At 40.5% G+C, this 27,721-nt stretch overlaps 1 protein-coding gene across 21 annotated transcripts in view; it reads right to left on the reverse strand.

Moving 5' to 3' along the window:
- The window catches only part of AAK1 (AP2 associated kinase 1), a 166,157-nt gene that overhangs the window by 75,791 nt on the left and 62,645 nt on the right, over positions 1-27,721 (reverse strand). For 20 of the 21 annotated variants that reach the window (XM_019827338.3, XM_011281115.4, XM_019827332.3 and 17 more), the window contains exon 3: positions 10,759-10,877. In XM_019827338.3, the coding sequence (XP_019682897.3) occupies positions 10,759-10,877 (119 nt within the window). Of the gene's footprint in view, positions 1-10,758; positions 10,878-20,990; positions 21,173-27,721 lie in introns of those variants that run through there. The other variant, XM_045054327.1, reaches the window with a different exon arrangement.

Here is a 27,721-nt window from a genome sequence, read left to right on the forward strand (position 1 = left end):
CTCATCCCCTATAAGGAACCCTCCCTTCCTCCCTTTTACCCTCCCTCTCTCTATCTCTCCTTCTCACTCATCTTTTCAGTGTTTTGTTCAGGCAAATCCAAACAGTATGTATTACGTATGTACACAGACACACACACACACACACACACACACACACACACACACACACACACCTTTTCTTACACAAAAAATAGCATCAAAGCATCTTTTTTTTTTTAATTTTTTTTTTAACGTTTATTTATTTTTGAGACAGAGAGAGACAGAGCATGAACGGGGGAGGGTCACAGAGAGAGGGAGACAAAGAATCTGAAACAGGCTCCAGGCTCTGAGCTGTCAGCACAGAGCCCGACGCGGGGCTCGAACTCACGGACTGCGAGATCATGACCTGAGCCGAAGTCGGCCGCTTAACCGACTAAGCCACCCAAGCGCCCTTCAAAGCATCTTTTATACGTTCCAGATTCTTGTCCCCCATCTATCTCGATGTCCCTACTGTACGCATTCTACCTTTCTCCCTTTTAGGAATATGGAAACATTTTCCTGCCTCAAATCTTTTGATATCTCTTTTGTTGAAAGAAGGTCTGCAAACATGACTGGTGGCACCTCAGTGTCCTCACTATCAAGCTCGCTGCGGATGTAACCTGTCTGGGCCAGGAGATGTGAACACAGAACAGCACTTGATCCATCTTGAGCTAGAGATCTTATCCCTTTAAGTCTGAAGATAATTAATCTTTTCCTGCCTTTAGGCAAAGGAACCTGAAGCCCAAAACCCCAACTTCCAACTGTTCATCAGAAACCAAAATCGTTTTGGTTTCATCAGGGCACATATCCCAGATGTACCCAAAGACTCATATCACACTCTGGTAAATGGCACATAGCATTTGTCAAAATTAAATGTCTCTAGTGAAACCACTGATCATTCTTGAGTTTGGGTGAGATGTGGGTATATATCCTTACTCTGGGGTAAGTGCAGAGAGGACTCTGCTTCTTTGATCATTAACACATAAGCTTTAGCATGTTATAAAGCACATTATCCCTTCCAACTCCTTTCACAATCCTGACACCATTTGAGAGAGGAAGGGCTAGGGTATGGCCTATATTGCACAGAAGTCTGAGCCTAGAGGGTTAAAGACATCATGCGGGGCTTTTGATTAAAAATGGTAGGAAAAAAACTGTAAGTAAGTTGAATACTTGGTTTAATCTCTGCTTCCTTCTAAAGGCTTACTAAATGTTGTAATGAATTTGTTTTTTAAAAAGCATAAACTGAAGACTTCCATTTCCGGGAAAATGGAGATGTATTTTCGCCTATTCTTCCTTCTAAGAACAACTAAACACTCTGGACACTAGTATACATTTTAAAAAGCATAACAAAAAGGGTCTGAAATGTGGACAGAAAGCAGACAGACTAGAAACTTTGGAACCCAAGGAATGAGATGATGGTGAGCTCTCTGTGTTATCTTCTTGTCCCATACATCCCAGACTAGAAACTGAAGAAGCCGGCTAACTAAAAACATTAATGGGCGTAGATAAAAAAAGCCCCAGTAAAAGCCTGCTCTCTCTAGCCAAACCCAGGAAGGGGGCAGCCCGGCAAGACAGAAACGTACAGCCACTAACTACTCTACTCCAGCCAAAACCACAGAAAAAACTGCAGCCCCTCCCCACAATGTGCCAGCAAAAGCCAAGTGCAGAGCCTAGACTTCTGTCTTCGCACAAACACACGGTATATGTATAAAACATTAATACATAAAAAACATACATAAGTACATATTACATATAACACATATATCTAATATCTATATTATATATAACATTAATTAGAATAAATATTTAAAAGTTTTACAAAAAAATGGCTAACAAGTATAGGAAAAGATGCTCAACATCACTAAGCATCAGGAAAATGCAAATGAAAATCACAAGGAGAGAACATTTCATGCCTATTAGGATGCCATCACTAAACAAACAAAAAATAACAAGTGCTGGCAAGAATGCGGAGATATTAGAATCCTTGTGGCACTGTTGGTGGGAATGTAAATTGGTATAGCCACTATGAAAAACAGAAAATTAAACACAGAATTACCATATTACCCAGCAATCCCACTTCTTGGTGTAAATCCAAAAGAATTAAAAACAGGATCTCGAAGAGATATTTGCACACCCACGTTCATTACATTATTCACACTAACCAAGGGGCGGAAGCAGCCTAAATGTCCATCGATGGATAAACGGCTAAAGAAAATGTGGCATATACATATAGTGGAATATGACTCAATCTTAAAAGAGAAAGAAATCTTGTCATTTCTACAATATGGATGAACCTCGAGAATATTACAGTAAGTGAAATAAGCCAGTCATAGAAGGACAAATACTGTATGATTCCACTTACATGAAGTATATAAACAGCTGAACTCATAGAAGCTGAGACTAGAATGGTAGTTGTCAGGAGCTGGGGCGGGAGGAGAAACGGGGAATTGCTATTCAATGGTATAAAGCTTCAGTTATACTAGATAAATAAGTTCTCCAGATCAGCTGCGTAACACTGTGCCAACAGTTAATACTATACCCTTAAAAATGGTTAAGTTGCTGGGCACCTGGGGGGCTCAGTCAGGTAAGCGTCCAACTCAGAATTTTGGCTTAGGTCATACAATTTGATACAGCCCTGCATCAGTGCAGAGCCTGCTTGGGATTCTCTCTCTCCTCTCTCTCTGATCCTCCCCCTGCACTCACGCACCCATGCGCACTCTCTCGCGCTCTCAAAATACATAAATATTTTAAGAAGCGGTTAAGATGGTAAATTTTAAGTTGTATGGTTTTGACCACAATAAAAAAAAATATTTTTAAAAGTTAGAGTAAAATTAAAATAAAATAAAATTTAAATATTGGCTTATAAACAGAAAGATCTTCAAAATTGAAATAATAATTCCTTAGTTGATAATCTATGAAATATATCCAAATGAGTTGAAAATTTATACCCACACAAAATCTGCACACAGATGTTTATGACAGCTTTATTCACAATTGCTAACACTTGGAAGCAACCAAGATGTTCTTCAACAGACCAATGGATGAACTGTGAAATAACCATACAACGGAATATCATTCTGCTCTACAAAGAAATGAGCTATCAAACCATGAAAAGACATGGAAGAACCCAAAATGCGTATTAAGTGAAAGAAGCCAATCTGTTAAGGTTACACACTGAATAATTCCAACTATACGATGTTCTGAAAAAGGCAAAACTAATAGGGCAATAAAATAAAAATCAATGGTTATCGGGTGTTGGGAGATTTGGTGGAATAAACAGGCAGAGCACAGGGGATGTCTGGAGCAGTGAAACTGTCCCATATGATACTATAATGGTAGATACATGCTATACATTTGTCAAACCCCTAATACAATTCCAAACTCAATGTACAATACCAAGAGTAAACCTTAATATAAACTATAGACTCTAGGTGATAATGATATGTCAATGTGTCAACTCCCACCTCAAGTATCTAGGAAAAGAAGAACAAAATAAACCTAGGGCGCCTGGGTGGCTCAGCTGGTTAAGCATCCGACTTTGGCTCAGGTCATGATCTTGTGGTTCATGACCTCAAGCCCAGCGTTCGGCTCTACACTGACACCTCAGAGCCTGGCGCCTGCTTCAGATCTGTGCCTCCCTCTCTCTCTGCCCCACCCTCACTTACGCTCTGTCTCTCACTTTCTCTCTCAAAACTAAATAAACATTAAATAAATAAATAAATAAATAGATAGATAGATAGATAGATAGATAAATCAACCCAGAGCAAAAAGAAAGAGGGAAATAATAAATATAAGAATAAAAATCAATGAAGTAAAAAATGAAAAAATAGAGAATCAATAAAACAAAGAGATGGTCCTTTGAAAACATCAACTGGCAAATCTCTAGCAACACCAATAAAGAAAAAAAGAAATACAAGATATAAGTTATCAATAACAGGAATGAATCAGGGGATATTGCCATAGACATGGCACACATCAACAGAGATAATACAAGAATATCACTAACAACTAACTCTACATGCATACATTTGACTTAATTGAAATGGACCAATTCCTCAAAGATACAAGCTATCACAACTTACCCAATATAAAATGGATAATCGGAATAGCCCCATAACTATTGTTTTTGTTTTTATTTTTGTTTTTATAATTTATTGTCAAGTTAGCTAACATACAGGGTGCTCTTAGCTTCAGGAGTAGATTCCTATGATTCTTCACTTACATACAAACTCAGTGCTTATCCCAACAACTGCCCTCCTCAGTGCCCATCACCCATTTTCCCCACCCCTCATAACCCCCAACCCCCATCAACCCTCAGTTTGTTCTCTGTATTTAAGAGTCGCTTATGGTTTGCCTCCCTCTCTGTATATAACTTATTTTTCCTTCCCTTCTCCTATAGCCTTCTGTTAGGTTTCTCAAATTACACATATGAGTGAAAACATATGGTATCTGTCTTTCTCTGACTGGTTTATTTCATTTAGCATAGTACCCTCCAGTTCCATCCACATTGTTGCGAATGGCAAAATTTTATTTTTTTTTTCGTCGCTGAGTAGTATTCCATTGCATATGTATACCACATCTTCTTTATCCATTCATTAGTTGACGGACACTTGTGAATAGCCTTATAACTATTAAGGAAACTGAATTTGTAACTTAATAACTCCCAAAAAAGAAATCCCCAGGCCCAGATGGTTTCACTGGAGAATTCCAACAAATGCTTAAGGAAGAATAAACACCAATTCTACAAAATCTCTCTTCCACAAAACAGAAGAGAAGGGTACACTTCCTAACTCATATTATAAATCCAGAATTACCCTAATACCAAAACCAGAAAAAGCTGAATAAAACCAAAAATCTGCATGCCATTATCCCTCACGATTATAGATGTAAAAATCCTAACCAAAATATTCACAAATAGAATTCAAAAACATAATAAAAATAATTATAGGCCATGACCAAGTGGGGATTATTGCAGGGATGTAAGGCTGATTCAATATTTGAAAATCAGTCAATACAATGCCCTATATTAAAGCTAAATAAGAAAAATCATGAGCATATCAATCAATGCAGAAAAAATATTTAACAAATTTCAACTTTCATTCATGGTAAAAAAAAAAAAAAAAAAGAAACAAACCTCTTAGAAAAATAGGAATAGAGGGAAACTTCCTCAAATTTATTTATTTTTTTAATGTATTTTTAAAAACTACAGGGGCACCTGAGTGGCTCAGTTGGTTGAGGTCATGATTTCAGGTCAGGCCATGATCTTATGGTTCATGGGTTTGATCCTTGCATCAGGCTCTGTGCTGACAGCTTGGAGCCTGCTTGGGATGCTCTCTCTGTCCCTCTCTCTCTGCCCTTCCCCCAGGCGCGCGCACGCTCTCTCTCTCTCTCTCTCTCTCTCTCTCTCTTAAAATAAATAAATATTAAAGAAAAAATTTTAGGCATGCCTGAATGGCTCAGTTGGTTAAGTGTCCGACTCTTAGTTTCAGCTCAGGTCATGATCTTGCAGTTTTGTGAGTTCAAGTCCCCCATTGGGCTCTGTGCTGGCAGTATGGAGCCTGCTTGGGATTCTCCCTCTCTCTCTCTGCCTCTCCCCCACTCATGCTGTCTCTGACTCTCTCAAAATAAATAAACTTTAAAAATAAAAAAAAAAGAAAGAAAAAATTTTAAAAACTACAGCTAACCATATGCTTAATGGTGAAAGTCTTCTTTCCTCCTAAGACTTGGGAAGAAGACAAGGATGTCCACTCACCATTGTTACTCAGCATAGTACTGCAAATTCTAGCCAATGCAATTAAGGCTAGAAAAGGAAATTAAAAGGATGCAGATTAGAAAGGAAGAAATAAAACTGCCTCTCTTTGCAGATGACAAAATGGTCTATATAGAAAATCCTAAGTAATCTAAAAAAAAAATTCAAGAAGTAGTAAACAAGTTCAGCAAGGTTAAAGGATATAAGATAAATACAGAATAATCAATTGGTTTTCTACATACTAGTAATAAACACAGGGACACCAAAATGAAAAATCCAATACCATTTATAATCACTCAAAACAAAACAAAGAAAACCTATGTATAAATCTAAGAACATGTACAAATCCTACATAACACTGATGAAAAAAAAAATCAAAGATGCAAATAAGTAGAGAGATGCACCATGTTCATTTATTGGAAAACTACACAGAAAAGATGTCAATTCTCCCCAAGTTCATAAAAAGGTTTAATGGATTTCCTATCAAAATACTTGCCAGATATTCTGTAGATAAAGATTATTCTAAAATTTATATGAAAAGGCAAAAGAACTAGAATAGGTAAAACAATTTTAGAAAGAAAAAAAAAGAAGTAGGTGGAATCAGTCTGATTTCAAGACTTATTATAAAGCTACAGTAATGAAGGTTGTGTGGTACTGGTGGAGGGACAGACATATAGATTAATGGAACAGCATAAAGAAGGGTCTGGAGATGGACCCTCACAAATACGCCCAACTGAGTTCTGACAAACATATTCAATGGAGGAAAGACAGCCTTTCAACAAAGGGTGCTAGAGCAAATGGAGACCCATAGGCAAAAAAAATGAACCTCAACCTACGTCTCATACCTGCCATAAAAATTTATTCAAAATGAATCACAGACTTAAATGTAAAATGTAAAACTATAAAACTTTTAGGAAAAAAACAGGACAAAAATCTTCAGAAGCAAGGGGTAGGCAGAGTTCTTAGAAATGACACCAAAAACATGTTCTACAAAAAAGGAGAAATGATAAACTGCACTTCATCAAAATTAAACATAAAACAAAACAAAAACAAACACAAAGGTCTTAAACATTTTAAAGCCTGATAAATAAAAAATTCAACGGCATGGCTGTAAAGCTGAGGAAATCACCAGAATGTAGAGGGGGGAAAAAAAGAAAACAAAGAAATGAAAAATAAAAGGGAGAAAATAAGAAAATTAGAAAATCAATTAAGCAAGAACCAACATCTGAATAACAGCAATTTCAGGCAAAAGGAAGACAGAAAAGGAAATCACCAAATGAGACAAACCAAAATTCCTCACAGTGCAAGGATGGGAGTCTCTGGATTACATGGGAACACCATTTGTTAATAAATAAAAAGTGTATACAGCAAGGTATATCATCAAGATATTTCAGAACACTGTAAACAAAAGGGAAATTGATAAATTTCTAGGGAGAAATTTCTAGGGTCACACCCAAAGGGCCAAATATTAGAATGACTCAAGACTTCCTATGTACAACAATGAAAGCTAAAATATGGTACAGTAATGCTTCCAAGAAATATCTAAATGAAATTATTTCTAAGCCAGAATTTTTTTTTTTTTTTTTTAATAAGATTTCACATGGGATGCCTGGGGTGGCTCAGTCAGTTGGGCGTCCGACTTCGGCTCAGGTCATGATCTCGCTGTTTGTGGGTTCGAGCCCCGCGTCGGGCTCTGTGCTGACAGCTCGGAGCCTAGAGCCTGCTTCCAATTCTGTGTCTCCTTCTCTCTCTGCCCCTCCCCCACTTGTGCTCTGTCTCTCTCTATCAAAAATAAATAAACGTAAAAAATATATATTTTTTTTTAAAATAAGATTTCACATGTGTGAGCATAAAATACACTTCTAGACCTCGAAGGTCTCGAAACTTTACCTACCATGCATAAGGAAGCTACCACAGGATAAGCTCCACCACAATGAGGAAGTAAAACAAAAAACGAGTCAGGAAATTGAACAAAAAAGTGAGGCAAAGGGAATGAGTAAGAAATTCCAAGGTAAGACTGTAAATCAGGCCTAGAGAGCAACCAATTCAGATTTCATGGAGTTAGAAGACAGATTTCTTCAAGAAGATAAAATGGGCAGAACACATAAATGCATTTAAAAGTATTAAAAAAATGATTTCGACAACCTAGAGAGAGTTTGGGGTTAAACTGCTGAAAAGTACACAGAGAAGACAGACAAAAAAATTGAAAAAGATCGTTAATTCCAATGGAAAGAGAGTTATATAGAAAAGAGATAGTAATCCTAGTCCACAAGAAGATTCTTCAAGAATAGTGTTTTCTTACATGTAAAAACTCATACTACTGTAACTAACACACTGCCAAAATTTAACTGCTGTTGTAGCAGAATGGAAAATGAGAATGACTGCAAGGTATTTGGGGAAAAGGGTATACAGGGGATGAAAAAGCTAAATATTTACATTCCATACCATATAATACCTAAAAGGGAGGAAAAAAAAAAATCAGGAGCTGGCAATATCAGCATGTTATTCAGAAACATATCAAATAAATCAACAAAAAGGGGTTGCCCCTGGAACCTTGAAATGACAGAGGAGGGCCCCTCGGGGAATTGCTTGAAGTTTTTAGTAATAAGCTTAGTTCATCTATTCGAGTATTTAAGTCTTGAAAAAAATATAAACTAAAAACAACTCAAAACAGAATCTTTCACAACTATTATATGGCTGGGCCAGAATTTGAACATACATATTTGTGAGCTCTAAGGGGCCTGTGTCTTCTTAGTTCCTCTATTCCAAAGCCTGCCTAGCACAAAGCCAGCTCTCAAACATGTTTCTGAATGAGTAGGAGAAAGTTAAAGAATAGGATTACTTTCATAACACTAGAAAATGAATGAGAAGGGCACTCTAGGCAGAGGAAATAGCAGAAGCAAAGACAGGAAACGGAGTGTGTGAGACCTTAGCAAGGCAGGGACAAGGGGGAGGAGGGGCAAAGAGAAGCAGCCAGAAAACCTAATGCTGCTGAAGGGAGATGCAGTGAGGCTAGTCATTTGGAGTCGTGGGGCAGGGAAGTGGGCGCTCACTGGTGCCTGTGGACAGATCCATGTGGCCCTGAGTATGTACTTGGGGCCTTGGGGTTTTTTGTTTCGCAATGATGACAGCAACACTTCCATCAGCAAATGGTTTCTTCTCAAATGGTTTCAGCTTTTTGAAATCTAAAATAGTACCAGTCTCTGTAAAATCCTGAGGTCTTTTTCACTAGCCCAACTACAGTACAGCTAGTTACTCTTAAGTAGCCCCTGAAAGGTCAACCCCACAAGGGATGGACAGGGCCAAGGAAAGCCTGATGAAATTCCTACAATGGCACCTCCACCCATTTTTTTGGACCTCTTTCTTCTCTTTATAAAAGCATTAAACTCCAGGGCATAGAGAAATCATCACCTCTAGGTGAATATATGCATCTGATATTACCATTATTCATACATTCATTTCATCCAAAGCCTACTAAGTACAGTTAACACTTGAACAACATGAGTTCAGACTGTGCAAATCCAGACACGGATTTCTTCCCCTTAAATACAGTACAGTGTGTAAATGTATTGTCCTTATGATTTTCTTAATAACATTTTCTTTCCTCTAGCTTACTTTATTGTAAGAATACAGTATATGATACATATAACATACAAAATACGAGTTAATTGACTGTTTATGTTAAGACTTGCAGTCAACAGCAGGCTATTAGTTGTTAAGTTTCGGGTGATCAAAAGTTAATATGCGGATTTTCAACGGTTCAGGGGTCAGCACCCCCACCCCCATATTGTTCAAGGATCAACTATATTATGTCACACAGTCTGCTGGAATGTAAAACTCCTGATTTAAAATGAGTTACTTTCTGATGGCAAAATTACTTATAAGATTACACATAGGCAATATAAACAAAATTTTGCTTTGGTGAAAACAAAAGTATTTTGTGGAAGCAAAATGGAATAAAAGACTATTTAAATTTTTTATGTATAACATCAAACAGAAGTGAAAGTGAGAAACTAACTCCCACATACCCAGTGATCTGCTTCGATCAGTAACCCTTTGCCAGTTTTGTTTCTCTTCTATATCCACTCATTAACTTCAAGACATCATCTTATTTCATCCGTAAATATTTCAGCATATATCTCTAACAGAAATGTACTTTCTTTAAACATCATATGAATATGAATTGTGAAAATGAAGTTTTTAAGAGATGAGGTATAATTAACATATAATAAAATGCACAGATCTTAAGGTGTTCAGCTGAGTTCTGACACTTACATGGTCCTGGGTAACCACTACCCAAAACAAGATATAGAACATTTCCATGGCCCAGAAAATTCCCACATGCCCCTTTCTAGTCCATTTCCCACACTCAGATGACCACTTTCTGATCTGTTACCATAGGTCACTTTTGCCTGTTCTTGGACTTTTATATATGGGATCATAGAGTATGTGTGAATAAGAGGTTTCTAGTCCAAAAAAGGAGAAAACCATTCCAGGAGGAAAGAACTACATGTATAAAATATAAAAGTGTAGAAGGATACGTTCAAGGAATGCTGAAAAGCTCAAGATGGACGAAGACCAGGTTTGGGAACTGACAGAAGACAAGACTAGCAGACGAGGCTCACTGGAGAGCCAGGGTTTCTGGATTAAACCCCATACTTAATTCTGGGAATGAATTTATGAAAGAAATGTTTCTCAGTGCCCCAACTTCTTCCTCTGACCTAAAAAAATTGGTCAGTTCTCTCAATATGCTCCTTTCTCTTCAACCCTCCAGCTAAGGGTGACCAAGATGGGAGAAGCATGTTGCACCCCATGACTCTTCATTCTCATCTTGTGTGAGGCTCCTCTGCCATCTCAGGGAAGGGAACAAGACCCACTGCCCCGACACACACACACACACACACACACACACACACACACACACACACACCCCTTTCTTATCGGAGGGCACATTTTAAACAAGAAGTCCCAAGTCTGAGGGGCAGCCTTACCATTATCTGGATTTCTCTCTTGCACACCTGGAGATCATGCTCATTGTTGACAAACATGCGTTTCAAGGCACATTTCATTCCATTGCTTGTCCTCACCAGAAACACGATAGCAAATCCACCTGTGAAGGAAACACACATACAAGCTCTTTTGAGTGGTGTTCAAAAAGCCAAATAACCACAGTGGCTATAGCTTTCTGCTGTCACTGTTAATGGTACTGATGCCATCATCAGCTAGACCTAGGGCTTGCCTGGGCTAGAAGGCACTCTTACATTCAAGGGACTCAGAGGTATTACCACGGGATTGGGTGGCAAGAGTCAGAAAAATTGTTCCTGAACACCTATACCAGGAAGAAGGAAGAACAGCAGTTATCTTCCAAAGTACCTACAAATAAACAGATAAAAGAAAAAAGAACTACATTCCAATCACTGTCCTAAGCACTTTGAGCTCTTATTTAATTCTTACTACAATTCTATGAGGCTGGGTATTTTTTTTTCCCTTGTAGATGATTATTAGCTAGAGAAAACAGAGGCCCAAAGAGATTAGATTCAACCAAAAACTTAAAAAAAAAAAAAAATTGTAAGTCCAGCACTTAACCAGAGAGGCCTGGAAGTTATTTTAATAATTGTTTTAATAATAGTTGTCAATTTCAAGAAGCTTTTTCTTCCTTCCTTCTAATCCCTCCTCAGATCTTCCTGCCTTTCCTACTTCACAGGCTGTTGAGAAGACACAAAATATAGGTATGAAAGGTTCCTCGACACAGCAGACACCAGGAAAGTATAACTCGATTACAGGGCAGATGTTTTAATGTCCACACTAACCTTTCTCTTAAAGACAGTCCAAAATTCATTAAAAAATTTTATGTAACTCTAACAGAAATTCTTAAATGCTCTGGATTGGTTATATTTTAGCGTTTCACAAATTCTTACAACTCCTTACTTCAATCTCACCCCCCAAATGCTGTATGAGGTGCTCAGTACCATTGTTAACAGGGGTTATAGATAGATAAGGTGCAGGAAAGCTGTCAAAGCTGAAGGCTTTATAAGCAGTATAAGCAGTGAAGGCAGTATAAGCAGCAGTTATACTGGGCACTTTGTCCATTTACTTGCTCATACACCACCATAATTTAGCTTGAACTATCCTGTGCAATGACCCTGGGGAGCAAAAAAAAAAAAAATTCTTTTGCTAGGCTATTATTTGCATACAGGTGATGACTAATTGGATGAAGGTGAACACAGAGGGAAGTCCCTAGTGTGGGAACTTGAGCTGAGGCTGTGGCATAGTGCTAAGGCTAGCAGCCACATGCAAAATTGATAGCAAAGTAGTGATTCTAGAGACTTCACGCCCGAGACAGAGACTTCAGCCCTGTTTAATCTCTCTGCAACCTCTGAGGCCCAGTGGCACTTCAGCAACTGTCTGCTGATGTCCATAGCATTTCCTCGTGTCTCTTCACAATGTTTACTCTTTTTCAAGTCTGCTTGGATAGGTTTTTCTGCTCCTTGTAACCAGAGAGCCTTAATCATAGAGCACTGTTGTATGTTTTCATACAATACACACAGAATTCTGTTTAAAAAAATGTTAATGGACTCAAATGTTCCAAGTGTGCATTTTGATAATGATTTAGCAGCCATTGCATGTTTGTGTATCTCCTGCCACACTGTCCTTCTTCAGTATTCAGATAAACACTAAAATTTGCCATGAAGTCTTTTTTCCACTGTCATCTTGAATCTTGTATCTCAGTAACATTTTCCATTTTCTTATAATACTTTAAAGTCTACTTGCACTGTTCAACTGTCAATTTTAATTCTAGAAATTTACTTTAAAAATACGTTTAAGGGCGCCTGGGTGGCTCTGTCGGGTGGGCGACCGACTTCGGCTCAGGTCATGATCTCACCATTCGTGAGTTCGAGCCCTGCATCGGTCTCTGTGCTGACAGCTCGGAGCCTGGATCCTGCTTCAGATTCTGTGTCTCCCTCTCTCTCTACCCCTCCCCTGCTCACGCTCTGTGTCTCTCTGTCTCTCAATAATGAATAAACGTTAAAAAAAATTAAAAAATAAATAAAATAAAATAAAATAAAAAATAAAATAATGTTTAAACCCCTACCACATATTGGCTAGCAGAGGTCTTGTAACACACACACATACACACAAAGTCTCAAGTTAAGATGCATATTTTTTACATTTTAATTTTTAGGATATCAGAATTTTTTTTGTAATAAGTATGTACGTTTAATGCAGTAGTATTTAATCTTCTTTTCCCCAAAAAGCTGTTAAATTCATGATGTGTCTTATTATCAATCAGAAGTGTTAATTATAAAGTTGCTATGTGTATTCATAATTATTTTGTAAACAGTTCAAGTGAGTATTCATTTTATAGGTATTTGAATTTGTTTAAAGAATCACAGAACTACAGACTTTGTACCAATACGCTCTTAGAGAGCATTAAATCCAAGCATTTTGCTTTATGAGTAGAGGAATGGAATGAGGCTTAGGAGTCTCATGGCTAATTATGTAGATCCTGGAATGGTGTCACTCTGCTGGCTGTCCACAACATGTTCTTCCCACTTTACTTACCTTAGAGAAAACCTGTGTCACACCCCATTTAGATAATAAGGAGACACGTGATCGGGCTGCAGAACACAAGTTGGGAATGACTGTTTCCTACAGTGGAATGCACAGAACCACTAAAGGACAGGGCAGCCCTTTCAGCAGGCTGATGATACAGCGATCCAAGATAGCTGCCAGCAGATGGGAGCAGTGCAGTTTTCTTTACCAGGTAGCAAGACGACCTTTCCAGCCTGCACTCAAGAAATGAGTCAGATGCCTACCACACAATCCAGGCGGGCACAATGGGTTGAGAAGGGCCAGCCGAGACTCTCAAAGCCTATGACCATCACAGATCTAAAGGCAAAGCAATGAACCTGCATTATCCCTAACACAGATGGAACCACACTGTTTAGCATCAATGCCCATAAAAGGGCTTATGTGCAGATGGGACGCATTTAAATCACAGGTCCTTGATCATGAGACAAAATTCAAAGTCTGATAGGATTTGTCAGTTTAAAGATACTGGTCACTATCAATGTGTAACTGACCAACTGGAGATGTAAATAACCCAGTTAGAAAGAAGAGGGCATACAGCACCACTCGAGATACTTCTCTGGCACAGGCCCATGTCCACCAGACAGATCAGGGTATGAAGATTCTCGGCCACACCTAAACAGAGTTTGGGCTGTTAGAGAAGAAGGCAATTATAAGACTGTAAATAGAGAGGCTTATTTCAGATTGAGTTGCATCCCGAGATCTGGATTAAATGGAAAAATCTAAAGCTGAGCTGGGCATAGTTTGGACAGAGGTAGAAAAGCTAATATTCACCAGAGCCTGTGCCAGTCTAACCACTGGAACCTGGGCCAGTCCTTTCGCCTACCTGCATGTTTTTTTGAAACACTAAGATAGGGGCATCTGGGTGGCTCAGTGGGGTAAACGTCTGACTTCGGCTCAGGTCATGATCTCGCAGTTCGTGAGTTCCGGCCCCACTTTGGGCACTGTGCTGACAGCTCAGAGCCTGGAGCCTGCCTTGGATTCTGTGTTTCCCTCTCTTTCTCTGTCCCTCCCCCATTTGCATCTGTCTCTGTCTCTCTCTAAAATAAATAAAAGCATTAAAAAAATTTTTTTGAAAAGCTAAGATATTCCCTATGATTTTCCTGGAATCCCTTTTGGGGGAAAATTCATGAATTTACTGAACCACAAAGGGAAAAAGGATTCATTCCATTATGTGAGGTAAGCAAATAAAAAGCAATGGTTCACATAAAGGAATAGCCACTCCACAACTCCAGATAGGCATAATAATTTTGACACAGACACACTTTAGCCTCTTAAATATGTGGGAATACTTTTTTATTTATGCAAAGAAACATGCTTTCTCCCACTTTCCCTCAAATACATAGCACTCTTGGGTCTAACTTTATCCCCCTAATTTTTAATGATATGGATGGGTACTTAACACTCACTATGAAAGTAGAGATTTTGTCTCTTTAGTTCCCCTCTGTTCCCTTATGCCCTAGAATAGTGCCTAACACATAGTGGGCACAGTCAAAACTTAATTCATTTTCCTCTCCTTGTTACTACAGAGAATAGAAAAGGTTACAGACAGCAGGGGAGACCACAGGAAATAAGGCAATGGTTCACGTAAAGGAATAGCCACTCCACAACTCCAGATAATGGGTGCCATGGGAATACGGACCCAGCTTTGTCAGATGTGCTAGTATCTAAAGATAAGCTGGAAACCCAAAATTTTATGTGAAATATCTAGATGTAAACACTGGCAACAATCGCATTTTAAATTAACACTGGACAGGCCAACACTGCAGAGGCTAAAGGAAACACATCTGAAAGGCTGAGTCTCTGAGCCTACAGTTTCTTACTCTGATCTAATCTAACACCTCATCTTACTGAAGGCCAGGGGATGAAGTGCCACAGCCAGTGGTACACAAAGTGAAAAAATATATACATATATATAAGCTCATACACTGGTTGTCACAGTTCTTGACCCTCTTCCCTGAAGTGGAGTTTTTGGAATTTGCCTCCACCCAGCATTTGTATTTGACTTTATACTTTTTCAAAGGCATTTCAAAATAGGGGCGCCGGGGTGGCTCAGTCAGTTAAGCATCTGGCTCTTTATTTTAGCATTTTGGCTCAGGTCATGATCTCATGGTTCATGGGTTTGAATCCTGCATCGGCTCTACACTGACAGTGTGGAACCCGCTTGGGATTTTCTCTCTCTGACCCTCCCTCTAACTCTCCCTCTCTTTCTCTCAAAATAAATACGTAAACTTTTTTTTAAAAGGCATTTCAGGTGCCTGGATGGCTCAGTCAGTTAAGCATCCGACTGGCTCAGGTCATGATCTTGCAGTCCATGAGTTCGAGCCCCGTGTCAAGCTCTGTGCTGACAGCTCAGAGCCTGGAGCCTGCTTGGGATTCTGTGTGAATAAATGCAATCATACAGTATGTATCCTTGTGTCTGGCTTCTTCTGTACAATATTTCTGATATTCATCCTCATTGTTACATGTATCAGTAGCTGGGTTGTTGGCTTTTTTTAATTGCAGACTAGTATTCCATTATATAAATATTCCATGATTAGTTTATCCATTCACCTGTTGAAGAACATTTGAATTGTTTCCAGTTTGGGACTATTACAAATAAAGTGTTCATATAGACGTCCATTTTTTTGTAGATATAAGTGTTTATTTCTCTTAGGTAAATACGTAGGAATGGAATTTGCTGGGATATATGGTAAGTACATATTCAGCTTTATAAGAAACTACTAAATAGTTCTCCACAATAGTTATACCATTTTGCATTCCCAACAGCCACACATGAGAGTTCTGGTTGTTCCACACCCTCATCAACACTTAGTATGGTTAATACAATTGTTAATATTGTTTCCTTTTAGGGACACCTGGGTGGTTCAGTCGGTTAAACGGCTGACTTCGGCTCAGGTCATGATCTCGCGGTCCGTGGGTTCGAGCCCCGTGTCGGGCTCTGTGCTGACAGCTCGGAGCCTGGAGCCTGTTTCAGATTCTGTGTCTCCCTCTCTCTGACCCTCCCCTGTTCATGCTCTGTCTCTCCCTGTCTCAAAAATAAATAAAACATTGAAAAAAAATTAAAAAAAATATTGTTTCCTTTTAGCCATTCTAGTGAGTGTGTAATGATATTTCATTATGGTTTTAATGTGCATATCCCTATAGATCCTTCAACATTTAAACTCCTAGGATTAGCTGCTTTCTAACACTTTCCTGCTAAAAGGCTATTAATAAGGACAGGATCACAGAATTACCGATGAAACTACTGCGGTAACTTGGACTTCTATCTCTCAAGCAAAGATGAGAGAAGTGCCTAATTCTCTTCTGCGAGAGGCAGACAAGTGAGATTTGAGGGGGAATTATATAATCTCTAAAAACTCAACTCTGATATCAACAAGAGATCATGGTCCTCAATATCATTACCATGGCTGACCCTTTTTAAGCAGAATGTCATCAGGAGCCTAAGCGTGATGTTCGACATCAGCAACGGGGCTTTTGAGGAACTAAGTGTTCCTCTCCTGGCTTCGTCTCAAATACTGAATCATGCTAGATAGCACCAGGCCCCAGGGGCTGCTCTGAATGAATCAAGACACCAGTGGCTTCCACTTAGCAAAGAAAAGTGAGGGATGGGGGCAGTAAGGTAACAGGGAAGAGAAGAAAAACACCAAAGCGACAATCTCCATAGCGGTGTGCGCACAGATGGGGACCAGCTGGGCAGACAATGAGCATGATTAGACCCAGGACTGAGATGCAAAAGAAGCCCGGCATGGTGCTGAGACAGGGTTTCTGGATTTGCTGCCAAAGAGGTTTGGGTGGATATTTTAATATCGGGCACAGATTCTAGCCACTAAAAATCTGCTACCTGCTTATTTCCTACAGGGGAAGGAAACTTCATTTCGTAACTTAAGTCCCATCTACACTTTTAGGAATGCCTTCTACTTGTCTGAGATGAAAGGAGACACAAACCAAAGGAACCAGAGGGTACTGAGAAAAACCTCGTCCGGATCCATATTCTGCTCCTGTCTTCCAGTTTTTCGCCCCACAAACTCTTGTTTCTCTTCTAAAATAAGATTTAACCCAATGAATGCTGTTGACTTAATGCAATTTCTCTCCAAATGACATGAGGAAGAGAAAATAAGCATACAACAACCTTCAGAAGCTGGTCTAAAGAATCAGACAGAGAACCCAGTTAAAGTGGAATTTATCCAGGAGCTATAAAAGAAAGGGCAATACTAGACAAGTTGCTGGATCTCTTTGGCCTGTTTTCTCAATTGCAGAAATTAAGACTAAATTAGTGGTTTTAAAACAGTTCCTTAGAGCCTTAGGACACAGGAGGTACTTCCAGTGGCCCCAGGAGGAAAAAAAATGATTCCATTTATTAAGGGTGGGATGCTCCACACGGCTTCCTTTTATCTGTTTAATATTAATTCTGAAAAAGACACTGGGGAAAAAAGCGGAGGACTCCTGCTTTAAAGGAGAAGGAGAAAAGTAGTTCTTTATAAAAGAATGCTCTATAGTTCTATATAAAAGTATTTTATAAAGAAAAAAGGACTACACCACTACTAGTCCTACAACGGGCCCTTGCCTACATGACTACTGCAGATAGAAATACGTACAGGCAGTTCTGGGGCGGGGGCTGTGCCACTACATCCCACCACCCCCCCCCCCCCCCCGGCTTACATTGAGATCACATAGTATTCCTTTTCAGTCCAACGGGTTAGGCTCAAACAGGCCACAATCTCCATGAAGCCCTGTCCTCACATCTGCCGAGGGTAGCTGATATCCACCTCATACTTTAGGGGAGGATTACATGATAAACAGAGCACCAAGCACAGCAAAGATATGTGATGAATATTAAAGGTTCCATCTCCGCCACGCCCCCCCCCCCACCCCCAACACCAAATCCTTTGTATTTGTATGATACCTAATTTATCGTAAAGTTCTAAATCTGGAATATCTTCTGGAAATCAAGGGCATAAATCCAAACACCAATAGGGGCCAGGAGATCATGCAAAGGAGGGAAACAGTCCAGGTATAGCAAAATGTATAGACAGAGTCCAGGCACACAGACTCACTGTCATAAAGATGATGAAGAAGCATGGGGACTGCACAAACCAGAAAGTGCATGCCCCAGCTCACAGGCAGCCACTCCTCAAATCCAGCCGATAATTGCCATGGAGGAATGTGGGCTGAGGGTTGCCAAGTTTTTTTTTTACTTCCAAGAAAAGCTAGAGTTTTCTCTGAAATCTCCTGATTTTTAAATCCGGGCAACAAACTTTAAAAAGAAATCTCTTAAACCCTGTGCAGTGAAGGAACTCTATTTCTGGGCTAGGACTGAACTAGAGAACGCTGCTTTGATCTTTGGGAGCCTTGTGAAGTAAGCAGGGCATGTATTACAATCTGCACTTGACCGGCTAGAAAATTGAGGCATAGAGAAAAGCCTAGGTGGCTTTAGTTTTGCCACTCAGCGGCAGGGCCAGGGCTAAAATGCTGGTGTGCCAGTTCCTGGCCCTCATCTCAGTCTACATTCTCCCCTGCCACCATCCCCTCCCTGCAACAGTGAACCACGCAGGCACACCTCCACTATCAGGGCAGGGGAGGGAAAAGACACAGGGAAAGGCCAGGGGGCCTCTCCAGTGGACCAGGCAGGAGAGAGTCCTCTGTTCAGGAAGAATTTGGGTGCACAGTCTGCAGTGTATGTGAGCTCCCGCAGGGAGCGACAACCAAGAGGCCAACAAACACCCATCTATCGAATATTCACATCGAGGACAACTTTGTCAAAAGTTGCAGGAGGGACAAAAATTTTCACAGCTCTGTAACAGATGGCAAAGAGCACAGCAAAGATTTCATAAGAGAAAAGGCCAGTCTGCATCATTTGTCAACACTGATTTCAGTGGGGACCCGGGGTTTGTTTTTTAACGTCAATCTCTCCTCACTTGCCGCAGATTAAAAACCACCATGTGCCAGCTCCTTCTGGGGGAACATGTCTAAGCAGTCCTTTCCCCAGGCAGAAAGAACACCCAGATGGGGGAAGACTAGAGACATTCACCTCCCTCTCCCATCAGGAACCATGGGCACAAAGTCAGAGACTGGCAAACTCTGGCAGCGGCACTCAAACAGCAACCGGACCCAGTAAGCCCACAGCCCAGGCTGAATGTGGGGCAGCTCGTACTGGCTCTTCCTTTCCAGGACTGGGACACTTGGAGAGCATCTCCAGTTCAGGCGGTTCTCTTTAGGGGTTTGGCAAGAGTCTTAAAAAAAAAAAAAAAAAAAAAAAAAAGACATTTCTTGGGACGGTACCTGTCTGCCTGGGAACAAAAAGTTAAAGTTCAAGAAATCAAGTTGGCTCACACACACCACAGGCGTGTGAAGTACTGCACATAGGACCAGAACCAGAGCACGTGGGGCCTCATCTGTCACCAGCTCCAGCCAATCAAAAGAGAGCCTTCCCAGAGCTGCCCGGCCCCACCTTCGCTGCAGCGTCACCATGGGGTTAGCTCTCGGACAAAGGGTGAGAGACATCAGTAGGGCCACATTCTGTGTTCGCTTAAATCCACTGAGCAGCTTTCCTGGGTCAGAATGAGCCATTTCCTCTTCTCTATACCACAGCCAGGGGGATGATCTTTTAAAAACAGAAAGTGACTATCATTCCTCTGTTTGGAACTCCCCAGGGGTTTACTGCCCCTCTCTGAATAAAATTCCAAACACTGGCTCCAGCCCGCAAGGCCCTACATGAAGTGACGTGATCTCTCCGCAGCCTCACTCACACACCACAGCCTGCCACTGCTCACTCTGGTCCAGCCCTGGTTGCATTCTTTCTTCCTCGGTGTTGCTTATGCTCCACCCTCCCTAAAGATTTCTGTGCCTGCTTCACCCTTTGCCCTGTTCGTTCTTGGCCTGACCAGCTCCTACTAAGCATTCTTTAGGTTTTAGGCTGTGACTCCGATGACGCTCCCTTGATGCCCTGGCCCCACCCCCTTCTTCTGATTTAAATTAAATCCCTTGTTACTCACAGTACCCTCTACTTTTCCTTTGGGACATGTCAGGAGTATAATTAAATATTTAGGTGGTAATTCCTGGTTTGATGTCTTCTTCCCCCCAAATCCTATAAACTGCACAAAGTCAGGGACAATGACGGACTTACTGTGCCCTCTGTCACCCAGTACCATGCCCACCGCATAAAAGATACTCAAGTGCGTGTTACACACTGTGTTTGTCTAGCACCATAAAGGATACGCTCCCCCCCCCCCCACCAAAAAAAAAACCACAACAACAAAAACAAAACAACAGAAAATATTACATGGTCCTAGGCTTTCAGAAGGTTAAACTCTAGTTTGGAATAGAAGGGACACATTGGAAGAAAAGGGGTAAAGTAGTCTACCCCTAACGGGAAAAGCCCTGAATGCTCAGCCTAGCACAGCAGAGAGCTGTGTGAGACTAGAGCCGACTAAACACTTAGGTCCGCAGCATGCTCACAGTGCGGCGTTATGGAGAGTTGTACAGAAATCTCTGTGCTGTTACAGAGTGACACTTAATTCTGTGCGCTGTCCCTTCTTTTGAAAGTAGCACTTGAGCTGGAAACGAAAACCCTCTTCAGTTAAGAAGGAAAAGAAATCAACACCCCCCTGCTCCATCCTGCGTCATCCCTCACCTGAAGAAGTGGAGAGCCTCTTGGGCCCGAACCGTCTCACTCCCTCTAAGCCACTGGTGCCAGCAATCTTCTAATAAGTGGTGTGCAACCAGAGCGGCTGAGGTCAGATCCGCCAGCCCCTGCCTGCACACACCCAAGCTCCGGCTCTTAATCATCTCCACCAAGCCGTGATGTGTGTTACTGGTCCACACTCTCCAAAGGAGAACTGGGGTTTTTGGGAAAGGCAAATATGGCTGACATTCTGTCAGCTCCCAACTGTTCATTCTAGAGCATTCCATTTTAACTTCATGCTAAAGCCTTTTCTCTGAGGTTAAAGATTTCTGAATGTACTACCCATCACCGCATAGACCAGCCCCTAGGTCGTGGTCCCTCCCCCAGGACTTGTGCACCAGTTCACAATCTCCTCCTCATCCCAACTCCTGCCATCACCAAGTTGATTTCACTGAGACTTAACAATTCTATGCCCTAAACTTCCTCTACTCCATCCTGGGTGCTCCTTCATACTCTCCTCTTTTCTTACCAAGAGAACTAAAATAGAATCCTCAGCTTCTGTGCCTTGGACCTCTTTCTCTTTTAAAGTTCACATATAAGAACTCCCCTTAAAAGTATTCACTAGTTCTCCAAAGCCAGAATAAAGACCAAATTCTTCACACAGCAGTATGTAAGAACCTTTATATTTTCCCCCATTTTATGAAAAATGTCAAACATACAGTAAAGTTGAGATCATACTTCCAATAGCCATATATCCACCTCCTAAAGTGTACAAATGTTAACATTTTGGTATACTTATTTTATCATATATATATATATATATATATATATATATATATATATATATCATCCGTCTATGTAAACATAACTCCTCTTACTTTTGACCCATTTCCAAGTAAAGTGCAGACCTCAGTGCTCTTCACCCTAAATGCTTCAGCATGCACATCTTTAACTTGTGTTCAGAGTTCACAGGTATTTTGGTGGGGGGGAGGAAGAGAAGAAATAAAAGTCTATTTACAGTGAAATGTACAAATCTTAAGTTTATTATTGGATGGGTTTTGATAAATACATTTATTGTAACCCAGACCCCTACCGAGATATCAAACCTTTCCATCACTCAGAAAGTTGGCTCATTACCCCTTCCAGAGAATCCCATCCTTGTATTCCCCCTAGAGACAACCACTGTTTTGACTTTATCATCTATTACTAGTTTTGTGAACTTTAGAACTTCATATAAATGGAATCATACAGTATAGGCATTTTTTGCGTAAGGATCTTTTACTCACCATAATAGTTTGTTGAGTGTATCAGTATATTACTTTTACCGCTGACCTGCTTGTCTTTTTCCTTACAGAAAGACTGAGTTATTTCAAATTTGGAACTATCATGAAGGAAGCTCTATACACATTCTTCTGTAAGTCTTTTGTATCATAAAATAAATATTTCTCTTGGGTAAATACCTAATACCCAAGAGTGTAAGTGCTGGACCACCAGGCAGATACATAATTAATAAGAAACTGCCAGAACTTTTCCCAAAGGGGTTATACCATTTTATACTCCCACCAACAACGTATGACAGTTCTAGACTCTTTAGAATCTAAAGACAGCCCTGCCTCACCCAGCTCCATTTCCCAATGCTCTTTCCTCCTCCACCACCACGGTATCAGAACTTGAACCTTTCTGTTGCTTTATTCCCAGGAGTTTTACATGTGCTATTCCCTCTGCCTGGAACATCCTGTCCTAATCTTCTGCTTGATAAAAGGAGTTGAAGATTGTCAAAATAACACCTCTTCTGTGAAGTCCTCCCTTTCCCTGACAATCATCCCCAAGCTTTCTTATTACCACCCATTTGGCCATTACCTCCACTGTCACACTTATTGCAATGTACTGTGATTATCTGTGAGACATTAATCTCTTCACTAGATAAGCTGAGGTGAAGAGGGAGCCACTCTTTTCTGCCTTGGTAGAATAATGCTTGTTATGTTATCATAATGCTTTGTGACATACTAAATGATACTTTGCAAAGCATTTTTTTTTACATAAAGTGTACTATTTATACTTTATGATGCTTTAATATTATCATTAAACACCAGTTTAAGGACTCTGAATACTGTGAAATCCTAAGGACAACATTCTACATTGTTTTCCACAGGTGGGACGCTTGAAAATGGATCACCAAAGAAAATTAAAATGGCAAAAGAACTTCTTGGAATCCTCAGGACTAGCACAATGCTTGGTACATGATAGCTGATTAACAGATGTCTCATAAATAGCAAATCCAATAATGTTGTTTCCGTGCTTATAATTCTCTGCCAGCTCTCAACCAGCTGTGAGATCAAAATCCCAGTCTTCATGTGGCATACAAGGCCCATCGTAATCTGCAGCCCACATTGAACTGAGTTGCCTGGATAGCATCCTCTGATGCCTCTATGCTTTTTCCTTATATTCTCTATCTGGAAAACCTGCCTTCTGTTTATTAGTAAACTTGTAGCTGTAAGGACAAGCGTCGCTCAAACCAGGACTCCTATGTGAACGTTCACCTCACAGAATGTCCATCTTCGCATTATTTTCTTACCCTGATTATATCCCACTTGCGTGCATACCAGTCTGTCTCACTAGGACTATATTCTCTCAGACGGCAAAGATTTTACTTTATTATTATGCATTGTAAAAAAAACAGTGGTCCGGCTTACCATACTCTTCAACCCATGCTGAAATAATGATTAGATATGTTGTATCAAGTGACCCCCTTCTCCTAGCCACACCAAAGTGGACCAGGAGTGGGCAGCTGGTGCACATTCTCCCTTGAGCGCCCAAGGCAAGAAAATGGCTTCCAGTCATGAAATAAATAAGTTATGAGGATAAAAGATATAACACAGGGAATGTAGTCAACGGTGGTGTATGGTGACAGATGGTAGCTACACTTGTGGTCAGCATTACACAATGTACAGACTTGTAAAATCACTATGTCATACACCTGAAAATAACGTAACATTGTGTGTCAGCTATACTTCAATTTAAAAAAAAAATTCTGGGGGCGCCTGGGTGGCTCAGTCGGTTGGGCGTCCGACTTCGGCTCAGGTCATGATCTCACGGTCCGTGAGTTCGAGCCCCGCGTCGGGCTCTGTGCTGACCGCTCAGAGCCTGGAGCCTGTTTCAGATTCTGTGTCTCCCTCTCTCTCTGACCCTCCCCATTCATGCACTGTCTCTCTCTGTCTCAAAAATAAATAAACGTTAAAAAAAAAAATTAAAAAAAATTCTGTAAAAAAAAACAAAAAAAAAAAGCAAGAAAATGGAGCACTTACAAGAAGTTGCAATCCAAGACTATGTGCCTCCAAGGGGAAAGAGACCGACAAAAGAGCCATCTGATAACTTTCCAACACTCATAAAATCCAGCTTCATTTCCTACTGTTGGATTCTGTATTTATCCAATAAATTCCTTGTTACTTAATCTAATGTGGATTAAATTTCTGTTTCTTGACCCTGATGGCCCTAAGAAAACTTGTACCAATATGATTATAAAATACACGCTCTGGTACAATCTAAGGTTTAATCATTTTAACCAATTCAGGCTCCTTTAACAAAAAGTATCCAGAAGAGAATGTTAAAACAGAGTACTGAAAACCGCACTTGAAGAGTGAGAATGTTTAAGTTAAGACTACATTTACATTAAAGTAGAACCTGCAATCATACACAAAGATCTATGGCAGAAAGTGGTCAAATCTATTTGGGAAAGGACAACCACAAGGAATTTGAAAAGGCGAACATGGTCTGCATTATAACCTTTGTTGGGCTCACAGATCAGGGTCAGGGAATAGGAGACCCTCAGCTCTCAGAACACTTATTATCTGGGGAAGCCAGGAAGATGGTTTTTACCTGGGTTTATCAGAAAGCAATCATAAAGAAGAGGACTTAGCTCTCCAATGAGAGGAAGGAAACAGGGTGGAACCTTTCGTATCAAGTGAAAAGAAGAGCTCAGGCATGGACAGCCCCGGAGAGGCCTGTGAAAAGATCAGGTGTAACCGGCAGTGACTGACGCACTGAATTACACGCAGGGAAAACTTCCTCTGCTTTGCTGTACAACCAGGGTCGGGACCAGGATGAGCAGAGAGAGACACATGCCATAGACACAAAAACAAAGTCCATATTGATGATTTTTCCTTTCCACTCAGGCTGTGGTATGGCTGGACACAGCAATGTTATTAAACTGATCCTGTATTTTAAACTCTGATACTTGGTTCATCATTGCATTCACTTTTATTTCTTTAATGTTGCATAAAATATTACTTAGGCTGATTACTGAGTTTTAGGGTGCCCCTAAATTTTGTACTTGACATAAGCTCCTCACTCTAGTCTCAGCTCTACATGAAACTGCTGTCTGCATGGGAGAGAAATCTGCTCGGGCACCAGTGTCCACGCTGTCCTTGCACTCTACTCCACAGCAGATCTCAGAGGTCAACACAGTAGCGGGGGAGGGTAGAGAAACTCAGTGAGTGACCCTAAAGGGAGTGGGGGCTGGGCCACAGGAAGAAACGCTGAATTGTGGAGTCTGTTTCTGGCTCTCTGTGGGAACTACCGTGATGCCGTAGAGCTCCAGGGACAGCCTACTCCCAATCCCTCTTGGACACAGTGGGGATCAGACCTGACTCAGGCACCAAACAAACATAAAGAAACCAAGTCTCGCTGAAGCAGAGGTCAAGTACTAACAGCCCAGATACCAAATGTGTATAAGCTCATGGACTAGACTAATAACAAATGAGTACCAATCACAGCAGAACAGAGAAACGTAAGTTAGGGAGAAAGGTGGGTCTTCTAATAACAAGCCTCTTTTAGCTCTCAACAAAGGGTTGAAGAAAGAGGCTACAGGGTCGAGTGCAACCAGAAGCTTACAGAAGAAATATCTGAAGCTTAATTAGGGAAGTGTTCACTCTCTCAGGAACCCACACAGGGCACTAGCAAAAACCAAGATGTCACAGGATTCCAAGAGGTTTATGCCAAACAAGGAAGGGAAGTAGATCTGAAGACCAGAGGGTCCCACCCGACCTGGAAGAGGAGGACAAGGATCCAGTACTCCTATAAAGAAAGTTGAGGAAAGAGTTCTGCACTCCCTGAGCTACATCAGCGAGCAGGGCAAGTTAGGCAGTCATACTTTCTAGTAGGAATGGCACCTGGCATGTGGCTAAAAGGCAACATGGAAGTAGCATAAAAAAACCTGACAGATCTTTTGACTGATAAGTTTCATTTCTGGGGGCGCCTGGGTGGCTCAGTCGGTTGAGCGCCCAACTCTTGATTTCAGCTCAGGTCAGGATCCCAGGGTCTTGGGATTGACCCCCATGTTAGGTTCTGCACCAAGCATGGAGCTTGCTTAAGATTCTCTCTCTCTCTCTCTCTCTCTCTCTCTCTCTCTCTCTCTCTCTCTCTCCCCCCCTATGCCTCTCTCCTCCACTTGTACACATACTCTCTCTCTAAAAAAATTAAACATTAAAATTCAGAAGATTAAAAAAATTTTCATTTCTGGTCATCTTTTTAAAGAAATAATCTGAAATATATTTTGTACAAAATGTGCAAAATGTGTACAAAAGTGCTCAAGACAAAAAAAAAAAAATGAGAAAAGAACATTACCTAAATGTCCAATAAAGAAAAATTTTGTTAAAAGATTAGTCTGGTCAGACACAAAAACACTGTATAGCTATTAAAATATTTACCATTAAAAAAAATTTTTTTTAGTTGATTTATTTATTTTGAGAGAGAGAGAGCAGGGGGAGGGGCAGATAAGGAGAGAGAATCCCAAGCAGGCTCCGCACTGTCAGTGCAGAGCCTCAGGTGGGGCTCCATCTCATGAACCATGAGATCATGGCCTGAGCCGAGATCAAGAGTCAGACGCTTAACCGACTAAGGCACCCGGGTGCCCTATTTAACATTTTTAATATGCTAGCATGTACACAATATAGCAAATTTAAAAAACAAGATAAAAAATTCTTTGTTGGGAACACAACTATGTGAAAATGCATATGTGGAAAAAAAAAAGAAAATACATACGTATAGCAAAAACACTAGAAGAAAATAAAACGAAATGTTACGACTAAAACACAACAAGATGTTATGACTAAAACACGCAAAAATTTTCCAAGACTGAGTTGCCTATAGATAGATGATTGCTTTCTTCCTTATCCTTTTCTCTATTTTCCAAATTTTTTTATAATGACCACATATTACCTTTCTTAAGTTATAAAAAAAAAAAAAAAAAAAAAACTTCTAGTTGTTTTTAAAGAAAAGCCTGCCCTCCAAACCTGGGGAGGCATGCTGAGAAGCTAAGTTTCCAAAAAGGACCAGGAGCACACCGGCACCAACCGGTGCACTAAATTACCTGTGGAGAAAATTTTCTCTGTCTTTGATGTAAATCTAGGGCTGGGACTAGGGTGTGGGGAGAGAGGCACCTGCCTGGGGCACAAAATTTAAGGGAGTGCCAAAAAGCTCAGTATTCAAAGTAAATAATCCTTCCCTCCAGCGGGCACTGCTGGTCACATCGCTAGTCATCAGATGAAGTGAGGGGCTCACCCCAAGGCGGCCTTAGCTTCCTTGAAAGGACAGAGCACCTCAGCAGCGGCTGAGAAAAGCTCAAAGTAACTAATATTTTTAACATACTTTGTAAATGAACATTAATGCAAAAAATTCACAAGTTTCAATTTTTTTTTCAGGTTTCAAATTTTTCAATAAAGACAGGGTCAGTGTTTATTTTT

Source organism: Felis catus, chromosome A3 (genome assembly GCF_018350175.1).
Source record: "Felis catus isolate Fca126 chromosome A3, F.catus_Fca126_mat1.0, whole genome shotgun sequence".
NCBI lineage: Eukaryota > Metazoa > Chordata > Mammalia > Carnivora > Felidae > Felis > Felis catus.